At 32.0% G+C, this 23,710-nt stretch overlaps 1 protein-coding gene across 1 annotated transcript in view; it reads right to left on the reverse strand.

Annotated features, from left to right (window-relative positions):
* The window catches only part of RNF217 (ring finger protein 217), a 145,928-nt gene that overhangs the window by 38,354 nt on the left and 83,864 nt on the right, over window positions 1-23,710 (reverse strand). Inside the window, exons 2-3 of the mRNA XM_031964332.1 lie at window positions 22,205-22,438; window positions 9,269-9,433 (exon numbers count right to left, since the gene is read on the reverse strand). Coding sequence (XP_031820192.1) covers window positions 9,269-9,433; window positions 22,205-22,438 — 399 coding nt within the window. The remainder of the gene's footprint in view (window positions 1-9,268; window positions 9,434-22,204; window positions 22,439-23,710) is intronic.

Here is a 23,710-nt window from a genome sequence, read left to right on the forward strand (position 1 = left end):
GTGTAAAAAAAATCATTACTCATATGAAAGATATCCCCTAAAAACACAAAAAACTTAAATAATAGTAGTTTAAATATTTGAATAACCATAATAGTTCTCAGTCTCATTTTCAGTTCTTCTCTCACAGATTTTATCCTAATCAAATACATACAACCTGAAAATAATTCACTTATTATTGTGTTTCTATCTTTTCAAGCAGTAGTATAAGGAAAAACTGTCTCCCTTTCAGTATCCAGGCATATCCTTCTATCAAATTATGGATTTGCTACTTCCAGGAAGCCTTCTTTAATTAAGAATGTTTTCTCATTTATAATGTGAATAATATTTCACATTTATAGCTACAAGGTCTTATTCAAGATCTGAATAAACCATGAAGCTTACCCTGTTTTGTTCTTTTGACCTAACTCGTTTTACTCCTCCTTAGATATTCTGCTAGCCTTCTACTCCACGGGTTTCATTATTTTGGCAAGACTTTGTTCTAGTACAGCTCAGAATTCCTAGCCTCAAAAAAAAAATCAAACACTCTCAGTCTCCCCAGAATCAGAGACCATAGTGTACCACCGTTCCTGGCAAGTGATTTTTTAAAAAATTCATTTTATAGCAAATACTCCCTCAATCTGTATTCCTCTCTGCCTCTCACATATGATATATATCATACATGCCATTTTCCTTCTGAAACAGAGTCCTAGAAGTAATATCAGATAACTATACTGTAGATAAGCTGTATTAGACAAGATGTGGTCTTCTTAACTATTTTTTACTCTATATCAGTGTGTATACATATATATACAGTGTGTGTATATATATATATATATATATATATATATATATATATATATATATATATATATTTGAGCAGGGGAGGAGTGAATTCTATAAATAAGGTTACAGGCCTGTCCTCCCTTCCATGATTTACACATCATGATTCCCTAACAAGTAAAGGAATTACACAGAAAGTTCCAAGCTTTGGATGACTCTTGAATTTGAGATGTGATATGCCCTTATAGATACACACTCACAACACACTCTTATTACCTCTATAGTCTCTTCTTTTAGATTAGGGTTAATTTAGGGTCCATGAACTTAGTCGCTGTTGTTGTTTTTAAAATATTTTGATAATTATTTCAATATAATTGGATTTCTTTATCATTCTGTGTATTTCATACATTTAAAAACATTATTCTGAGAAGAGTTCACCATTCTGCCAAAGGAGTCCAGAATACATACATACACACACACACACACACACACACACACACACACACACACAAAAGGTTAAGAACCTTTGCTCAGTTAAATCAAGCCAACCCTAGCTACCTCAAATCATGAATGGTATAGAAAAGATCTGAGCTTAATTTCTAATTTTCCTAAATATCCTTGCAGAATTATGATCAGGTGTTCTCTATAGCTGCTCCTGCAACAACAGAAAATGGAGCCAAAATCTTCCTGAGACAAAGGGTTAACAATGTGTCCGTCTTCCCCTTACAGAGCTGTAGCATTCCAATAAATATTCTGAATGTATATTGTTTGTACTCTTAATTTATACATATTTATATAAATGATTTGTAAGGGTTTTAAGGACTTTTCCTATTTATTTTTATTCTTTGTTATAGCATATTGTAATAAATTTCATTTCCAGTAGACTCTCAAAAAATTGGTATAGATCTTTCTGAAAATGTAGTAAGGAAACTTTAGTGAGAAATTTTATGATATAACCTTCTTGCATATATTGTAAGCATACTTATGTAACTCTATAGAATTTAATGTTTTCTGGGTCCTCAAGTCTTGCATGATGGTAATGGATAAGATTCTGGACTAGTGATCAAGAAAAATGCGGATTCAAGTGCTGTTTCATATATGTACTAGCTGAATAATCCTTAAATTATGTAGCCTTACACAGAGACAAATCACTTAGCTCCTCTGAGCCTCAGTCTCATCATCTGCAAAATGAGGGGATTGAAGTAAGATAGGATCTAAGAGTATTTCCAACTCCAGATCTATGGATTGTGACAGGAGAATGCATGCTTTAACACTTAATACATTACCTGACGGTAAGACTTATATGAAGTGATGTAAAGTAAAAAAGTTAATCCAGGGAAGCAATATATATGACTTACATGAGTATAAATGAAAACAAACAATACAACAACAAAAGATCAAAACTGAATTCTATGTAATTTTAAAGACAATCTTGACCCTGAAACAGAGATTTGAGAATGCATGTTTCCTCCTTACTTTGAAGATATGGGTAGGTAGCACTATACATACTCTAAGACTTGGTTGATGTATTCATTGATTTTGTTGAACATTTTTACTTTTTTTGTTTTTATTATTTGTTGAAAAGGATGTCTCTTTGGGAGTGGAACTAAAGAAGGAGATGAATGAATTAAGGAGGGGAAATTAAGGTGATGGAAAAATATGAGATATGAACAAAAAAATTTAATTTCATAAAATGTAGATTTTTGTAAATGTAAATGTAAAAATTTTGTAAAAAACACTTTATTTTCTTAGCACAATATAGTATTATTACTAATTATAATACATTTTGCTGGTATAAAGATATTCTATTATTCTACACAAGAAAGAACAATGAACTAGCAAGGAGAAGGTTAATGTGGCATAAAAGCAGTTACTTTTCTTACCAGCTAACCAAGTTCCATCTGTGAACTCTGATTACTCACTGGATAATTAGGCTGACTACTGCTAAGGGAAATGAGTTTAACTTCAAAGGTGACAATTTGATAATACTGAACATCCCCCAAAACATTTTTTTTAAAAAGTATATCCTCAAACCCTAAATTTAGAGTTAGGTATATATGTAATTCAGTTCCTTTTCAAGGATGCTAATTTTCTTTTATGATTACATCCTCCCCCTCCCCCCAGAATTTGTCAGTTTAGTGCTATTAAAAAAAAGAAAAATTAAGAACATATAAAACAAGCCTTCCCAAATGCCTCTAACAATTTAGCAGTACTGTTTCTGTTCCATTTGAAATTTTTAGACAATATCAGATCAGATCAAATCCATCCAATCCACCAGAACACTCAAAAGCTCACAAATAACATCTGATCTGTTTAATTCTAAATACAAATTACAGTATATTATTTCTCCCATAATTCTATCATAAATATAGATTATGTTTAAAAGGTTGGGGTTTTTGTATGTGGGGATAGGGGTGCTGTTCGTGGTGGTGGTGAGTTATGATTAATGGATCAGATGCTATTTTTATGTTGTTAGTATGAATAGTTGAGCTCCAGGACTAACTTTTCAGATTACTACCCTATTTGAAAATTCAGATATTTATTGAATAATTGCTATTTGAATCATGCTGAATCAGGATGAAATAGCCTTTTGGAATATTTTTGCGATGACACTGCTTTCAGCCCAATGGATGAGGGCCTGGAATAATAAGTTAATCAAAAAATATTTTTTTTGAATCCTCAGGTGTTGCATATTCCTCCACTCAACTTCCCAGTTCCCACTCACATTGATAGGTCAGATCCCCAGACAGTGACTAACTACTACTTTGTTGAGATTTTAGGAGTATCCTTCAGGGACTGGGTTTCTAATACTTTTATAATATTGTCTAATACTCTTGCTCATAACTCCCTACTAATATATTTCCCGTTATAAGCTAATCAATCAGACAATTAGCTTTTAGAAAGATATTTGCTAAAATAGTATAGAAAAAAATACTTGTTTAGAAATTTAATCCCCCTCAAAAGTCTTGGACACACTCTCCAATAAATATGTAGAGAATCTATGGGGAGAATGAACACAAATCAAACTTACAGTTCAAAAGTAGTGAAGGAAATGGAGCACATGTGAAAATTAACTTACAACATCAGGTAACCAACATCCTTAATTGTGTAGCTGATTTAATCTTTTTCTTACAAGTGGTGACATTCCTTGAAACTTGCTTCCTCCCTTGGGTGGCTATTTTTCTGTATCTGCCTGCATTTGGGTTTGACCTGGATAAGCCTAGATGCATTATTAGTTACATTTCCAGTTTCTATGATAATAGAGTTAATGGCTGATTCTTTCTCAGAGGCCAAACTGAAATCCTCGATGGGAGACTGAACAACTATTGAAATTTCTCCTACTACTTTAACCTACTACTCCCTTCTTAACCCAATTAAAGAGGAATTTGAATCTGATAAAAGTAACATAATGTGTAGACATTTATAAAATCTAATATTTTTTATTGAAGTGGGTATATAGAATCTTTTGAAATACACTTGATATATTAAAGACAATATGCTTAATGCTGAGACAAAAATAACTAATAAAACATACATACAAAGAATTAAAATAGTCTTGTCTTGGAGGATTTTGCAATCCACTTAAGAAAAACAGATATTGTTTCTATAAGGAAAAAGAGAAAAGAGATAAGTATTTATTAAGCTCCGTGTCAGAACTACATGTTTTACAACTATTATCTCATTTTATCCTCAACAACTATGGAAGGAAGATGTTCTTATTTTCATTTTACAGCTGAGGAAACTGAGTTAGGTGGAAGTTTAGTGACTAATCTTACTGCTAATTGTCTGATGCTGGTTTTGAACTCAATTCTTCTCAACTGCCTCAAACAGAATTTAGATTGCTCCTATTTTAAATCCAGGTCTATAAAATAATTTAAGGAAATTTAATTTTTGCTTAATTTCTTAAATAGCAAAAACACACACATGAAAATGACAAATTAAGTTAGTGTAAAAAATCAACATTTAATAATGAGCTCATCACAATTCTTCCATTTAGAAATTTTGTAAAAACATTCTACCCTTTGTTTTTCACATCTGAAAAGTGAAACAAGCTTGTGTAGGAGTCCATCCCCTCCCCCATAATCTTGTTATAAGAACTATATAACTTGGTAAAGATGAAATATGAATACATATCTATGTGTGTGTATATATATATATATATATATATATATATATATATATATATATATGATGAATTGTTATTCAATCTTCCTTCTCTATAATGGATTTTCTTTCTCCAGCTGAAAAGTGATAAAGGTCAAATTAGATTGGGGAATGCATGACTGGACAGAAGAGGATAGCTGTAAGTAAGAGAGACTGTGGAGGTAAAAATGATTGGACTTAGCAAACACCTAGATCTGAAAGATGAGGGAAAGAGAAGAATCTCCTTAATACTTGTTGCTTAACACTTACTGAATTGGTTAAACAGGAGCATCTAAAGGAGCTCACCATCAACTTGAATTCTGCTTTGGTTTGTCTCCATAATAATGGTAAACGTCTTTGGTAAATGTTTATCTCCTTGTTTTATCCTTTAACTAATATTTATGATTAAAAGGTTTTTGAACAAGATTATTTTTTGCATCTTTTCAAAAATTTGATGTATAGATTGGATGTGTCTTATTGAAAGAAAACCTTCAAGGCCAAATTTTGCTCTAATAAATCAAACACTCTTATAATCAACAAGTAATGAGTACTGTGGGATCTTGCATTTTCTTTTTTCAAAACTTGTCTGATATCCAAGATGTGGTCTACTGTGGAATATCATTAACAAAACCATCCTTTTTCCTTATTAAAACATTCATAAAGAATGACCTCAACACATGTTTTATAGCATTACAACTGTAAATTAACATTTTTATTATTGTCATTTTTATCATATTTGCACAGTCTAGTCATAAGGCTAAATATTTTCCAGGTAACATTTTGTAATTGAACCTTTCTTTTGTTATCTGTGGACTTGATTACAGCACCTCAAACATTTTCCTTTATCTTACATGTCCCTTCTCCTCATTCATGCATCCTCTAATTCTATAATTACATAATATATCAGAATGATTCACCTGTAATCTCCACCTCCAACCTCCACCTGTAGGAGGGTTGCAAGATTTAGCACCTGTGTTGCAGGCCTGCTCCTCTACCATTTTTTTTTTTATTTTTAAATTAAATTTTTATTTTTATCTGTACACTATAAAAAACAAATTTTTAAATGTTGCATCTAAGAATTTTTTTTAATGCCATTGGTGTTTTTCTTCCTGTTTTTTTTTATCTCTAGCTATTATTTCTTTCATTATCCATTCTTTCCTTGACAGTTGTATTCCCATTTACCTTTCTTAGATTTCTTCTGTTTGGGGTGATTGCAAGTTAAATAATCTAGACAGTCTGCTCCACCTATTCTCAATGTTTCTCTTTAATCTAATATCCCATCTCTTTAAAACTAAGGTTCAGGTTTTCAGGATTTGTCATTTTGGGTTGCATTTTGAGCTCCTTTGTGTTTTGAAATATATTCTTTCATTTCCTTCAGAGGCTTCTAGTAAGTGCAAATTAGTTTTGTATTATTTCATTTTCTGTTCCTTTATATTTGAAATTAACTTCACTGGTTTATTACAGAATTTGCTGTTTCTCATTGGAACTATTATGTTTTAGCCATTCTATATCTTAAAGCACATCACCCCCACTCTCAGTGGTAGACTATGGATTTTTCAAGTTGTGTTTTGTTTTTTGTATTCAGTTCTGAGCAGCTTCCTTTTGTTATTTGCTATCATATTTAATTTTTTTCAATATGACATGTTCTTTGGGGAAATCAATGGTTCATTGTACAGATTATTTTTGAGTTCAATGACTTACTTATTTAGAAATCATATGTTCTTTTAACTTAATTGTCTTTTGTTTTTCTTCTTTCATATTGTCCTTCATTTCTCATTTCAGTACAGATATTTTTATTCCATATTTGTTTTTTTTTTTCACTTTTTTGGAGAAACCTGCCACTGAAGATTAAAGTTTTTCTATTTTACTAATTATTTCTGCAATAGATTCCATACATTCTACCACATTCCTTCTAACTTTTTCCTGAAGACTTTTATCTTTCTTTGGAACCATTCTGAACTTCTTGTGATTCCATACTCTTTTGGCAAGCCACAGAGTTTTATATTGTTTTAGCTAAGTGTTGGTTGAATATCCTTTGTCTGGAAATAACTGATTTGGAGAAATTTGTAATCTTTTAGATTTAGATTCTTTTATCTAACTTTGGTATCCTCACTTTTTTATTTATCTGCTTGTACTTTATCTTTTTAACTCAGTTTTCTGTAAAAATTCTACCCTATCCTGTCATGGAAATTTTTTTTCATTTTCTGCTTGTACTTTATCTTTCTCCTTTTGTCTGAGCTTCTTCTTAGCTAGCAGGGATTAGTGCAAAAAACTAGGTTGTTAGTTTGGAGCATGAACAGGGCAGGCTTAGACAACAATATTTCATCCCAGGAAGTATTTCAGGCTGGCACAGAAGGCGGTACAAGTTGAGCAGGACATGAATCATACTAGAGCTCTCATGTAGGAGGTAGTTAAGTTAGTTCATCATAGGATATGATGAAGGACAAAGAAGTAAAAACAAAATAAAAGTAGAAATCAGGAGGGCAAAGTTCAAAGAAAGCAGAAGCAATGCATCAAGCATCAAGACAGAGCTCTGAAGTTCACTGGGCAAAAGAAGCCTTCAGAGAAATTTAGTTCATCAGAAAACATTGTGAATAAGAGTTACCTTAGTAGAGACTGAGGTATGAATTAATTTCTAGCCCCAGACCCTAACTCTTAATTAATTCTTTCCCTTTAAAGGGAACCTATTTATTATGCTTGTTATACCTATTTCTACATTTCCTTTTTTTTCTCACAAAACTCCACTTTAAAAAAAAAAAGTAGTCTTTAATTGTACCCCCTGAGTATCAATTAACTTTGACAGAAAATTGTCCTAACCTTTCTTTATTCTTTCTAGTCTTATATGAAAGTTAGTACAAAATTCATTGAAATCTATCTTTGAATTTTTGAAAAACAATTATTATAGTCCATGATCTTTAATTGTACAAGGTTGACCATTTTCAATGATTAAATAGGCACATGATAAAGAAGGACCACTTCATTCCAAATTTGAATAATTATACCCATTAAATAGTTCACAAAAAATATTTGTTCATTGACAAGCAAATGTTACCTCAAGTAATCAGTATTAAGATTTTGGTAATAACATATCTGAGTATTATATATTCTGTCTCCCTGAATGAGTCTTTTCACTCTTCTATAATTCTTTAATTATAGACTTTTATTTTCATCCTTGCTATAGATCAACAGCTATTGAATTTCTTCTTCCAAAATGCTGCACTGCAAACATGAAGCAATTCCTACTCATATGTATAGTCTTTACTATGTAGCAACATAATTTAAATAAAAGATTCTATTATAACTTAAATTACAAAGAAATCTAAACAAGAATTGCATTGGAATTCTAACAAGATGATTCCTGGGAATGTTCTTGCAATGCATTATTCCATGATACACATTGCAAAATTATACACACAAACTGTATAACTTTTCATTTTTGATTTGCCTCATTAGTTAAATGACCATATAATAACTATAGAGTTCAATACTTATAACACCTCTAATTAAATGTTAAAATTCATTTAAATGTTTTCTAGTTTGCCGTCCTAGTCTGGCTACTATAAGACAACAGCATAACAGTAAATAAAACTCAGGATCACCTTATTTGAGTGTGGAAATACCAGTGTTATAGAAACAAGTTATAAAACATTATGGACAATAGCTATTTTTTGTTTTGTTTTGTTTCATACATTTATCTGTTCTCAACAGACATTATTTTTATTGTTGAGCAACCCACTGATTTGAGCCTAAGAATTTCCAACATTGATCAGACATTATAGGGAATAATTGAGCAAATCCTATGTCTCTTCCTGACTGATTCTATTCATGATAAATATGGACATTGTCAAGAAAGGCCTATGGAAATTTATATAACTAATATCTTATCAGATACACATAAAAAGAAAGTTAATTTAGTTTGAGTTATTCTCTTCAAAAAATTTTAATGACAGCTTGATTATATCCTCCATAAAATTTATAATAGAAAAGAAATGAAGAAAAATACATGTATCTTCTTATTTGCTTAAATAAACTTTCTACAGTGTAAAATTATTTTAAATGAAATATATTTTAGGAGGTATATATAAACTCATAAAAAATATCAAGCTTATTCCTTTAACAAAATTCTATTTTTAAATTGATATTCTTATTTCTGAAGTAGATTTTCTCTTTTTAAAAAGAAGCATTAGATTTATTACAACCTCTTTGTGAATTAGTATTTTTTATCAATTCAATTCAATGAACATTTATTAAGTGCCTACTATGTATCAGGCACTGGACTAAGTACAAATGAACATCTCTACAGCTGTAAAAATAAGCTAAATGATACGTCTTGTTCATTCCATCTCTCTCTTAGAGGTTAACTCACCTTGCACTTTGGACACTTTTGGGCATTCCTCTGACCATGCTCAATTTCACTGGCCCAGTGACGCAATAGCTTGTCTCCTTTTTTGTATTCCTTGCAATTAACACCTTCATGCCAGGGGGAGTGGCACTTAAAACACCAGACAAATTGGCAAATGGGGCATTGGATCTGTGAAAGCAAAAGGAAAATAAGGGACAGGGGCAATTAACTTGGTTGCCATAGAGAATATTCATATATGAAGAAAAATGGTGGGAAGGGGCCAACGAAAGGAACTCAGATTTAACTCGGAGAAACTGAAGAAAATAACTTTTAGTTCAAACAAAAAATTCCATAATAGTAAATTAATATTATATGGCTCAAAGGGGAAACACTTCTTTTTTAACTGTTAGGGAAAAAATGAGGATAATTCTAAAGTTTGTGCTATACTCCACATAATTTTCCAATCTTAAATCTAAGCTAGCACATTTAGGCAGACCTTGAACCTCCCCAGTGCCTCATAATTTATCCATACTGAAAACCATCTGGAAGGGGAATAGACTAGAACTACAAGATGAGCCCATTTCTTAGGGCAGATTCTAGGGTTGTTAAATAAGGGTACCTTCTGCTTTAATATTTTTCTGAATAGATCCTTTAAACACTGCAACTATATTTCCTAAACTGTGGGATGATTTATGAACACTAAGCCAATGCCTTGTCAGACATCTGTCTTTTTAAATATAAGGAAAGCACATGAACACCATTAAAAAAAATTGGTTTAGACCTCTGATTTCATAGATATTAGAGAGATTGCGGTTGAAGAGAATCCTCGTATCAGTGAAAATCAGCATCTGTTTTTTCTCTGTGAGAGCTGCCTGAGGGACCTGAAAAGTTAAGCAGCTTTTTAGGGGCACAATACCAAAATATCAGAAATAGGATTTAAACATGGTGCTTGTTAATTCTGATCAGACTCTATCCATTATCTCCCACTGCAGGGCAACATTCAACTATCATACTATTTGGTTCAGAATAAAATTTGGTTAACTAGCTTCATTTTTAGCATGCATTCAACAGTACTTAAAACAAAATAGAAAATGATTACGTAAATAGATACTGCACCTAAAGCATGAACTTAAAGGATGTCATCATAGAGAAGTTAGAGTATTAATTATATGAAAGGTTTTTTTTTCCTTAAAATATTCTTTAAGTTGGCTCCAGAGTGAAAGCTGTCCTTAACATTATGATATGGTGATTTCTCTGACTGCACTGGAGAGTAAAATGATCTCATTTTTAAAGAATGCTAATGTGGGAGTTTGTTTTGTTTTACTATGCATATTTATTATATTTTCTTTTTCTGTGTTACTAAACTGGGAAGGGGAAGCAAGGAGACAAAACAAATGCTTGTTAATCAGAAGTAAATAATAAACATTTAAAAATAAATAAAATGTAAAAAATAAATTAAATTATTAAGCCAAGGTTTCAATGCTTTCCAACTTTTGTGAATAAACAACTTGAGATATACAGATGTGATATGTCTGAGTAGTTTATATGCTTTTGCCCCCTCTTTGTTACTAATCATAAACCATATTTTCTAGCTTTCCTGCAATTCAAAGTATCCTGACAATTTTTTTGTAGAATTTACTTATGCAATTGATGTTGGTGCAAAAGCTGCAATCACCTTCAAGTTAGTATTGTTATTTAGGCTTATTTTGAAAGTGTCATAAGGATATACTGTGCAATGTGAGCAATGTTTAGGTTCACAGTGAAACTAATTTTGCCTACTCTTTTATCATTCTTCTGAGGAAAGCCTAATTAACTTTCCCTTTAATTTGCAACCTCCTATTTTATGTTTTCATTCAAAACAAACAAACAAACAAACAAAAACCTAAAACATTTTGGAGAGGGTCTGAGGATGGGATTCCATTGGTGTAATGACTACTGAGGAGAAACTCCCTCTCTCAGGAGGCAGATTGACAACTTCTCTAAAACTGAAGAGTTTTAGAGAGTTTCAAGGGGAGCACTGAGAACAACCTGGCATAGTGGATTGCAAATAAGCTTTGAAGTCAGTTACCACAGACAACTAAGATCAACTATAACAATAATGTAAATATATTATTTACCATGCATAATATATATTGAATATTGCTTGCCATCTAGGGAAGGTAGTAGGGGAAAAGGGGAAAATTTGGATCACAAAGCTATGCAAGGGTCAATGTTGAAAAAATCATCCATGCATATGTTTTGAAAATAAAAAAGCTTTCAAAAAATACTGTCAATATATAATTGGTTCCATTCTTTTAGTAAATCACTTTTGGGTTATTAGGAAAAAGTTACATCAATAACTGTAATGGTTATATTCATGTAATACAATTTAATTTTTAGTCCACTCAATTACTACAATTATGAAAGGAGAAAGATCCTCATGGAACTGAAGACCATTTTGTAATTTTTGTCTATTTCACACTGATAAAACTTTAAAAATTATTGCTCAATATGAAACATTTAAATAAAAATTATTTTTATACTTAGGGATACTGATTTTTGGATAGAAGATACAACCGATCACTTGACTTGTACTTGGAGTTTTTTAAAGTTGATAGAACTGGTTAGGACTTGCATTCACTAGCAGTAATTTTGAAAATCCACAGGCACCTCCATACCAAGTTCATATAATAAAGGGAGATTTGTGTTAAGGATTTTTGGACTACTTTCATAGAAAACAAATTCAGTGATCTTGTTTCAATAACAGTATAAAAGATGGTTTTTTTGCTTTTCCCTTATAACAAGTAGTTCTCTAAAAATGCTCCAAATAAAACTTAATTCTGAAAAAACCTTTAGGGTCCAAAATAGGAGGAACTTTTAATATAGTCTGTTGCCCAATTTTTAAATAATTTTCCTCTACTATTCTATTTTTCTGTTACGATAAGCTTTGAAAAAAAATCTCTCCTCCAAACCTTTTTCCAGAAACATGGCTGGCAGATCCTGAGAACAAAGATAAACAGACTTTGATTGATCTAATAATACCAGTGTGTGCAAACAAAACATACTAAGAAGGAATGTCTAAGATGAATGACTGAGATGACATCATAATCAGATAGTACAAAGTAACAGTTAATGTGTGGGCTAGAAAGCAATACTGTAGTTAATACAAGAGATATGAATGTAGATTATAAACCCAATAGGATTCTGATTGACCTTTTTTACAGGGTCTAGGAAGCAATATTAAGGAATAAAATTTAAGTTGACTGCCTCCTGCTAAGATTTTTTTCCCCAGAAACCTAACCAAAATGAATGTGCCTTTATAGGGTGCCATTCACCATAAACAAATTATATTGTAGTTTTTGCAGAGAGCCTCGTTTACTAATTTAATTAAGAAATTCTTACAAAACATGTGAAACCACAAAATGTTAGCTTTGAAAATCAGAGGACAGAACTAAGAATGATGAATAGAAATTAAGAGGCAAATGGAGCCTGAATAAAGAAAAATTTCCTATCTGAGAGCTAGCACAAAGTGTAATTGGCTAGTTCACAAGATAGTGAGCTTCCTTTTACTAGAAGTCTTTGAATGAAGGCTGGATGACCACTTGTCAGAAGTGGTGTCTAGAAGATTTAAATGCAGATTTAAAGTGGAATACTGATCTACTGAGGTCCTTTCCAAATATATATTCAATTAAAAACACCTAAGGGAAAATTTTATTCTTAAATACCCTGTTGCATATGGAGTGGGACAGTAAGAGGAAGGAGAAGGTTTATTACCATATTTCCAAAGAAGAATTGACTTTTGAAGACAAAAAAAACTAATTTAAAAATATATATACCATGTATTTGTTAATATAGTTAACCATTAGTCTTTGATGATTATGATGATGAGAACTAGTACACAAATCTGAAAATCAAGGAAATTTGTAAAACTGATTTCATTTGTATGGAATCTTTAATTATTCAACCCTGTTCCTCAGAAAGAGCCAAAATGACTTTGTATAAAAATCAAAATTGTATCAAATATATTATATGTATACAATCAATGAAATACACACAATCAAAAGTTTCTCCACTAAAGACCTATCCTGATGTCTCATCAATATCACAGATGTGATCCAAGGATCTCAAAGGCTATGAAAGCAAAGAAAAAGTTCTAGTTTATTTTTCAAACTATCAAGATTGAGTAGGAGCCAGGGAATTCAATAAATACCAACTATATGAGCATGAGGTAAATAAATACCAACTATATGAGCATGAGGTAAATTGAGAAGCACACATCATGAGGTTGGCTATAAAGTGATGAAATTTTTGGTTATGACAAATCTCAAAAAAAGAAAAAAATCTACTAAATTTAAGAGGGGTTGCAATCTGTGTTGCTGAAAAGCACACTAATGAAATTATAGATGCTTGATAGCTTGATAGCTCTCAAAAGCTAACATATTTGATGTTCAAATGAGATATTTATTTTATTGGAACTTTCATGAAAATAATTAATACACAGAAAAAAAAAACTAAAGGCCTAAGATTCTGGACTTGGAGTCAGAAGACCTGGATTCAAATTCTGCCTTAAACATTTACTAGGTAAATAAATATAGACAAAATTTGACCATATCACTTCTCGTAGTCAATAAACTCCAGAAGTTCCCTCCCTATTGTCTTTCCAGGATCAATTTAAGGTATGTGGCTTTTAAAGCTTTTCATAACCTCATCTTTTTCTACCTTTCCATTCTTCTTACACTTTATTCTCCTCCATATTAATTGTAATGCAGTGCTACTGATCTCCTTGCTGTTCTTTGCATCCCATTTTCTGAGTCCAAATGTTTTTATTGGCTGTTCCTCATGTCTAGAATTCTTCATCCCTATTTCCAAACTTCTTTGGTTTCCTACAAATCTTGTCTAAAGTTCCAGGATCTGCTAGAAACCTTTTCTAGTTCTCTTTGATCTTAATGCTTCTTAAACTGTAAGTTGTAACCCCAAATGGGGTCGCATAAGTGAATGCAGGTTCATAAAATTATGATTTATCATCACTAAATGTCTAACTTGTGCCCCTATTTTATAAAACTATGTACCCCTATTTTATAAAAACTATCTACCCAGAGTAATTTGAATGGTAAAAAAGAGTCAAGAGTGGAAAAAGTTGAAGAAATCCTGCCTTATAAGATTACTCCAAGTCTATTGTGTATTTGCCTGGTTTGCACAAAATAGTTGTTTATATGTTGTCTCCCCTATTAGAATGGAGAGTCCCTTGAGGACAGAATGTGTTTTTTTACTGTTGTTGTTGTTGTTCTTTGTTTTTTGGCCAATTTTAGCATAGTTACTAGCACACAATAAGAGTTTAATAAATGTTTCCCTAGGTCTCAGCTTCCACATACGTAAAAATGAGAATTAGATGTTTTCTGAGGTCCCAGAACTCATATGAATATGTTGAATATGTAAAACATGCCATTCTATATTGGTATTTAAATATGCAATTTAAAATGACCTATTTCTCTGAACACCAGCTGCTTCTACCCTCTTCTTTCTAAAAACCTTTAGATTTGTAAACAATTAAAATTTGTTTACAAAATAATCCACAGTAATAGGATAGAGTGGAGAATATGACCTAAAAACAGTGATAAGATCCAGAACAGAAGTTTGGTACACCAACCTCTTTGACATTACTTGAAGCCTCTCCTATAAGGGTAATTAATAGTCTATAAATAAGATGGCTCACAGAGGCCAAGGAATATAATTACGGGATTTACAATAAGGTGAATGATTTGTTACATTACCAGCACATTTTTAAGCAAAGAGACTCTTCAATAGTATTTTGAATGTCCATGGACACTCAGCTTACAGTTGCTTCTTTCTGTTTGGCTTTTCTGACTTACCTGAACTCTCAAGAATTCAGTTGTCAGGAGAAGGAATGAGTCCACACACCTTATAAAGCATGAGAGGAATTGAATAGGCACAGTGAATAGGACACTAGATTCAGAGTCAGAAAAAAAAAAAAAAAACCTGTTTTCAAATCCTGGACCAGGCTAGCTGTGTGGTCTTGGCCAAGTCTTAACTACTCTATGCCATGTTTCCTTCATTGATAAATTAAAGCAATGCTTTTTCCAACTCTAAATCTATGATCATATGAAAATGGCAAGTGGGAATTCTGATATGTTCCCACATACTGATGTCTGATGATATGTTCTGGTGCTCCTCAATTATACCTGTTTCACCCCAAAACCAGTTAGAAATTTATATTTGCCAGCTGAAACCTGATGAGCATAAGTTTAGAATCTTAAAAAAACAACAACAACATGGAATTATTATTTTAAGATGAGACAAAAGGCCAATATTTTAAGAAGAATTTTAATACTAACTGGAATATTTTTAATAGATAAAAAGCAAGTAAGAAACCTTCACAAAATCCTTGTAGCTAAGACAAGGAGAAGGTCAGCCAAGATAATAAGTCATTAGTGAATGTAGATATGAATGTATCCCTAACAAGATTTAATATGCCAATATCATAATACAAACTGTAAAACACAAAGCTTAACAGACATAACACAATATTTATTTCCGCTGACATCTTTGAAACAGGATAAATGATTTCATCTCTCTCTCTTTTATAAATCTGTTAGCAAGAATCATTTAAAAATCTACATTTGTTTTCTGTCAGTTCCCTGATATTGGTGATGCATTAAACTTTAAAGGAATCAGAGTGTTTCAAAAACTAAATTGACCTTGGAGAGTTGATATGTATACTGATTTGTGATTTGTAAACACTATCAATTTAAAGTAATGATATTAGAGAAAAGTAAGAGAGTAAAAAGACATAACGTAACTTATGAGGAAAATTATATGTATGTACACATTGTATATGTGTATCTTTTTTTAAAAATCAGATTTGCGATTTCTTTGGTTTAGAAAGTGCCAGGTAAGAAACTATTACCAATGCAACCAGATCAATGCATATTCTCTACAATTTATAGTCTCAGAAAGTAGCTGTCTAAAGCATTTATTTGTTGAGGGATGGGGGTGGGAAGTCCACAAAGTCTTTATGTAATAGCTTCTCATGTCAATATCAACACCAATACTAGTATATTTGTTTTTGTTTTCTGAGAGACAATTGGGATTAAATGACTTGTCCAGGATCACACAGCTAGGAAGTATTGTGTCTGAGGCCACATTTGAAATCAGGTCCTCCAGACTCCAGGGCCAGTGTTCTATCCACGGCAAATGGTTAGTATATATTTATCAAACCTTCTGTCAGAAGGAAATCTAAGCCCAATAAAAAAAGTGAGCCAATTAAAAGCAGCTAAATCCATTGATCTGGGATCTGAAAATGTATAAGTAATTTTTAAACAGTCTAGTGACTATTCCCTATGCATTACATCTCTTGCCTTTGTGCTTTAACTCAGGCTATCACCCAATGCCTAGAATGCTGTTGTGTTTCACCCTTACCTCTTGGAATACCCAGATTCCTTCAAAGTACAGCTTCAATGCCACCTTTTTCAAAACTCCTTTCCTGTTTTTATCCAATTGTTAATGCCTCTGTCCTATTCCCTATGTATTTGTTTTGTATATATCTTATACTTATCTGTGAATATGTTGTATCTCTCTAGTACAGGATTCTTAACCTGGAGCCCACAGTGACATTTAAAAAAAAACTTGATCGCTATTACAATGTAATTGGCTTAATTAGTAATCATATACATTCTATTTTGTGCATGTAAAAACAATACTCTCAGAAGTAACCCATAAATTTCACTAAACTAGCAAATGGATCTATGATACAGAAGAAAATAAGTATACAAATCAAACATTTACTGATAATAAATCATAATTTTGCAATTCCCACATTAACTGTGAGACCTCATAGAGGGTCACAAACCACAGTTTAAAAATCTAGGTTCTAGTACAATGCAAGAGGGATGTCTCATCTTTGAATCTGTATCCGTAGAGTGCTTGGGAACATCACTGGCATTTATTAAATGGCAAAAAAGGTACATTTATTGATATTTCATTTTTCAGTTTGAGATGGGACAAAGGACAATTTTGTGCCTTTTCAGGGTTTTTTTGATATGTTGGGGAAAAGAAGTTGAAGGTGAATTTAATAAAACTGAATTATTTATGGGACTGATTATACTTCTAAATTATACTAGAGAAAGGCACAAGTGAAACTTGTTTTGCAACAGTTAACACCATCTAATTATTAAATATTCTGAGCCAAATCAATACAAGAAAGAGATTTCTTTGGGTTCCCAACTGGACCAAAAGAGAGACATAAAACTACCCCTAAGATTTACCATAAATATTTTTCATTCTTTTTTATAGTAATCTCTTCTCTGTTTACTTCTCCGCTCAAAGGAGAATAATTAGTGTGAGCTGAGAAAAAGAGTTTATGAACTTTATAAAGAAAGAATAAGTAGCAGATTGCTATCATGGCTTTTATTAGAAAGATGAAACTGGTTTTGGTACCAGAGGCAGCATAGTCAGAATCACAGGGAAACAAAGAAATCCTACACTTGAGGTAATAACCCTGGGTTTGAGCAAAGGTAAACTTCTCTCAGGAAAAACTTCCCAGTCTGGAAGTTCCCTCCCTTGAAAAACTATGGGTTATTGACTTTCAGAATACAATGAAAAATCTGTCTACTTACTCAAGCTTTTGCTTGGAGAAGTTTCTTCCTGATGGAAGAATGAAGCCTATATGTCTAAAAGTTTTGTTTATTGCTATTTGATGTACTTTGGAATTGAGTACTGTTTACTGTTTTTATGTTTTGTTGCTATATCTTATTTCACATTTTTTAAACAATTAAAAAACCAAAATTCACCAGATAATAATAAAAAATATTGACATAATTGTAATAATAAATATTATTTTAAAACAGCAAAATATTGGAAGTCAAGATTTTGATATTTTGACATAATTTTTTAACACAGGACTTAAGTTCTTACTGAGTTGGCACTATCAATCTCAACAAATATTCAAAATATAACTATTTTAGAGCCAACCTATTATGCCAATGACTTCAAAAGAATAACAGAACTAAATTATAAACTACCCTATGCAACTACACTAATTGGGTGTGTGAATACATGATCATATGTGAAACAGTATCAGAGTGGGCAGTAAGTTCCATAAGAAACAATAAGATAAGTGAGAGATACATTCCTAGATGGCCAAAATTTAGACACTAAAAGCTTCAAAGAAGTTTTTATCAAAACTAGAAACAATATAACTTGCATAACAATGTCTTGCTTCCTCAAGCCCAGAAACATAATTTCTAAAATAATGAGTGGGGTGGAACACAGATGGATAACAATTCTCTCACATGCCGGGTCCCTTGAATCCAGATGACAAGCCCCTATCCTTGTCATACTTTCAGTTCTATGCCTTTCATCATTCTGGTATCCTTAGTTTCAGTGCTCAACCCTACAATTCTATAATTCACATGCTGTAAAAGTCTCATTCTGAGAAAGACTCAATGTGCCAGCCAAACCCTAGAAGGAGAAGGCTATGACTCCAATTTCCCAACTATTCACTTCATCTCCATATCCAACATTCTGGCACCATACCACCTACTTCTTGGAAATCCTTAAAAGGGATGATGGCCATAAGGGTAACTGACATATTGGAACAATTTTTTGAACTTTAAAACCTCTGGGTATGATACTTGCCAATCTCCACTTGAAAAAAGAATTCTCTAAGGATAGTCAACTGAAACAGCTACCTATCCAGATTGTACTTTGGATGATTAGTCAAATTATGAGACATAATAGAGTTTTCTGATGCTATAGTGGGAATCAGTAGTAACGGTATGATTAAGAAGTGTTATTATGTAAGGTATATCCTCAATACCTCAATTTTTATAAATAAGTTTTTAAAAAAACATGTTTTTTTGGGTTGATCGATAGAAATACTGTAACAGGATTTAAAATGCTTTCAGAGGATCCAAGAGATGCAGGGTAGATTGCCATTAACAGCAACTTAAATAATGTTTCCATTGCCTTACAATACAAATTAATATTGCTGAAATCCCATGCTCTCAGCTATAATTTACTATTAATTAATAGTGATATTGGGTTAAGAATCTTGGTATATGTCTGTAATCCTTACTACTGGGGAGGCTGAGGCAGGTAAAACCATTTGGATTTCTGATAAGCAATAGACTATGCCCTATTAAATCTGACACCAATTTAATGAGGGCCTGAAAGTTGATAGGATAGAACATCAAGGTGCCTAAAGAGGGGTCAGAAAATAAAGGGGGTCAAAGCTCCTGTGATGTTCAATGCTGGGACTGAATCCATTTGGCTGCTGTACTTACCTTGATAAGAAGTGGAGAGCTAGTCTCAAAAATAATAATAATAATGTTGGACTCTAAAGAACTTGGAAATAAACTGTATAAGTAATGAAATTGTATTAATAGTTTAGAACTTCCCAAGTCTATCTATTTAAAAGGAATGAAATGAATAGTTACAAATTATGGAAAGTTTATTATGTCATTTTCCTATATCTGTGACTTTGAATTGATTAAATAGATTAAGTCTATCCCCATACCAATTTTTCTCTTCCTATCAATGGCAAACAATAGAATATCTGTATAGGGGATAGAAATGGAAATAAGGAGTGTAATGTTCGGGCTAGCTTTCTGGAGATCCTCCAGACAGGCCTTGGTCTCAGCAGGATAGTCAACCTGAGAATGGTTAGGAACAGAATCCAAAGTCTTTATTGTCTCTTTCACTGTCTGTGTCTATCACAGTCTGACCCAGTCTCAACCAGTGTCAATCTGAGTCTGACTTTGTCCCCAGTTTTCTCAGCCCTTAAATACCCTATTACAACTATATCATTACAGCAAAATGAGTATAAGCCAATCTAGTGATTATATCATTATATCAAACGAGTGATTATATCATTACATCAAACTAGAGTGATTATATCATTATATCATACTAGATATATATGAACTAGAAAACCATTTTCTCATCAATCACACTGAGTTAACACCTTGTTTCAACTATACTTCTTTCAAGTATACGTCTCCAAAGTTCTGGCCCTCTACATCCAGGATGGTGTTTTGTGCCCAGTTTTGGCACTTATTAAACTATCTTAAAGAATTATTTCGTTTGGATAATATTGTTACTGCTATCTATCCATCTTGCATATTTAGCTATACAAAGAATGAATTATACATTTAGAAACTATACTAAGTTCCTTGGTTGGAAAAATATTGTATAAAATTAAGTATATTAATAATAGCAGAAACCCTAATAGTAAGACTCCTATTTCTTTAGGAATAGCTGAACTCATCAACAAATTTTCTTATACTGTGTGCTTCAGAGAAGGAAATGGATACTTCAAACAGTTTCTCATAGACTTTCTTTCATATTCTAGCAATTTCAATTTGACGAAGGATGCACTGTTCTTGCATGTTGTACAGCATTTTTCAAATTTTTGCATGGATTGAAATGGACAATTTTTTAAAAAATTACCTGAAAGCATATTTACCTTCTTTTACAGAGAAGAAAAATTTCTAGACCTAAATAAACCAAGTTTGGCTTTATTTAAATCTCATTTTCATTTATCTACCCCACAAAACACTTACTGGGCTCTAAAAGGAGTGTGGAGAAGGTTATCAGTCAATTAACACATAGACCAAAAGGTTCTAACTCTATTTAAAAAAAAATTCAATAAAATTCAATAGAATTTTTGCTTCTACAAATATGAATGGAATCTAGACACTTTTTCCCTTTCAATATTTCCCTTTTAATAATTAAACTAGGAAATTATTCCCACCATAAGATGACTTGAGTGGTCCCAGTTGAGGTGATTATTTGCAAAATTCTATTGTTATAATTGTTAATAACAATCCCCCTCCTTATGATCTCTTTATGTAAAAACAAAAATTCCAAGCTTTTTCTTCAGTAAGAATCATCTATCAAGTGGTTGAAAAAGTATATGTCATAAATTGACTGGATCTGAAATTTTACTCTTCATTGTAGGTTCTAAAATTTAGGAAATCATTTAAATGCTGCAAACTGCAGAATTCAAGTATTTATCATGGAAACTAATCCCAATAAAATAAATATAAATAAAGTTGTAGAATAAAAGATTTCTAAGTCAGAGTTGAAGAAAAACTATTCTTGTAATATTAATTCAGTTGTTTGTTTGCTTTAAATCACCACTACAGCTTTATCCTTATCTAGATTATATATACATGTTGTTAAATTTAAAAAAAAACCCACACAATTATTGGGGATTACTGGGGAATAAAATTAATAAAATCATCCAGCAGATGTCATACATTAAGCAATAATAATATAAATAAGACTAACTATATAAGAATTAAAACTGTCTGATATTTAATAGAGGTCCCATTTTCAAAGGCAGATGAGATCTTAATGACCCTTACAACTTCACTATATATACCATATCAAACTTGAAACACTGGAGAAAACTATCTACCAAATTACAATTCCATTTAAACCACTTGGTGACTTTTATAACTCCTCCAAAGACATAGGGTATTTTAAAAATTACCTTAAAATACAAAGAAACCTTCATTTTGCCATTTTACTTAAACATCATAAAGTTTATAAAAGTCTTCTACTCTGGCCATAGTCAAAATAATTGAGTCACAGGAGACCAGTGCAAATAGCCTAACATATGTAGGTGCAAGAAACCTTACAACATTGTAAATTGTTATTTCTTTAAATATTAAACTTTAATTTTGTATATATGATGTATTCTTAATCTTCTTAAGGTAAAATGGATAGTGTCTGAAACCTGTGTATATAAAATATAATCACAATTACATCCATGAATACATGTTTGTAGGACTTGAATATTTATGTAGGGATATAGTACTATAGAACCATATTCTAAAACATAGCTTACATTAGGCTCCAGTAAGAGAAGAAAGCCCACTTAATGCCCACCACATGCTGTCCTACTTTGGCTGCTCCTATCATGTGACATTATTCCATAGCTCTGGTGAGCATGCTCACTTTGTATTTGTTTTCCAATTTGGTAGGGGTTGGACCATGTCCTCTCTTCTTGTAGGTTGTAAAGTGCTTGCATTGAGGGCATGGCTTGGTGCTGGAGTCAATACGGCTGAGTTCCAAGAAGTACTTGTATTTGATGACATCATCATGTGGCAGGTTATAGAGAACAGTTGTTTCCTCTAGGTATTCATTGCATTCTGTGATAGGGCATTTGATTTCTGCTTGGCCAAGTTGAACCTATGCAAAAGACATATTAAGAAAAACAAAGTTTACATGCTGTTTTCTTATATAACACAGCTAACACAGTGGCTAAAATGAAAGATAGTTATTTCATCTATTAAGACTCACAGAGTATATGTAAAGCCCCCGAGTTTCATAATAAATAATAGATATTTGGTATTTTCAGAATATCTTGTAAGATTTTCTGTTAAAATTTAAGCCATGTTCAGAATCACATCTTTCAATTCACAAACATCTCAACTAAACCAAAAGCCTTACAGAAGAGAAACAAATCATCATTATGACTTCCTAGAAATCATGTATATTTAAACTTGACAGCCACAATAATTCTTAAGGGAAGGTAGAGTGAATATACTTCAGAGCTTTGCAAATATGAACCTAGTTTTGTGAAAATTACAGTTTAAAACTTCAAAAGATAAAATGAAGCATTTTTTTCAAAAGTACAGAAGACCTACAACAGCTTGAAGAGAAGAGAATACTTCTTACTATTTTTACTTTGAAGCAACAAGATCGTTCATTTGATAGTGTTGGACTTCTGAGTTTGCCACAGTGAGATAATTTTGATTTCTGACAATAATATTAATAAAAGGAATATTAATGAAGATTTTAAAGGGAGAAGTGATCACAAAATATTTTGGGATTAATTTTTTGATAAGTCAAGTTGTAAATATTATAGTAGAGGTCTATAGCAAAAGGGATGGAGTAAAAGGGATGAATTTCAAATCTTGCCTAGAGCAAACAAATGCCCAGTTTTAAGGGTTTGGGCCCAAATGGTGAGATTCTGCACAAGGGAATATGTGCCTGGGATACCTAGGGAAGTATGGGGGGGGGGGAGAGACATAGTTTCCTGACATCCTATGTTAGACTTCAGAGAACATTTTCCCACAAAAATATTATGGCACATTATGTTTTGGTTCAATATCAATTAATAGCATATTAATATAGTTCAACACTTCTAGGCACATTTAGAATTAAGAAAAGCTTTTGTAGGCTACCTCCAAAGCTTCCAAATGAACTTTTAGAACACAATCTGTTATGAAATAAATACCACCTGTGTTCAATCTTATGATTTCAAAGGATCATCAGAAAGATTATTATTTAGCTCTTTTTATAACAATAAAAAATATGTAATACATTTTAATTCCAGATAGTAGTCTGAAGATAAGGAAGACGAGCAAACTCTATAGGTAAGGGGGATAATCTACTTCCCCCTTACCTATCTATATCCTAGAGATTATAGATTCTTTTAACATTCATTGCAAGCACTAC

The sequence above is a fragment of the Sarcophilus harrisii genome, chromosome 4 (assembly GCF_902635505.1).
Source record: "Sarcophilus harrisii chromosome 4, mSarHar1.11, whole genome shotgun sequence".
NCBI classification, from domain to species: domain Eukaryota; kingdom Metazoa; phylum Chordata; class Mammalia; order Dasyuromorphia; family Dasyuridae; genus Sarcophilus; species Sarcophilus harrisii.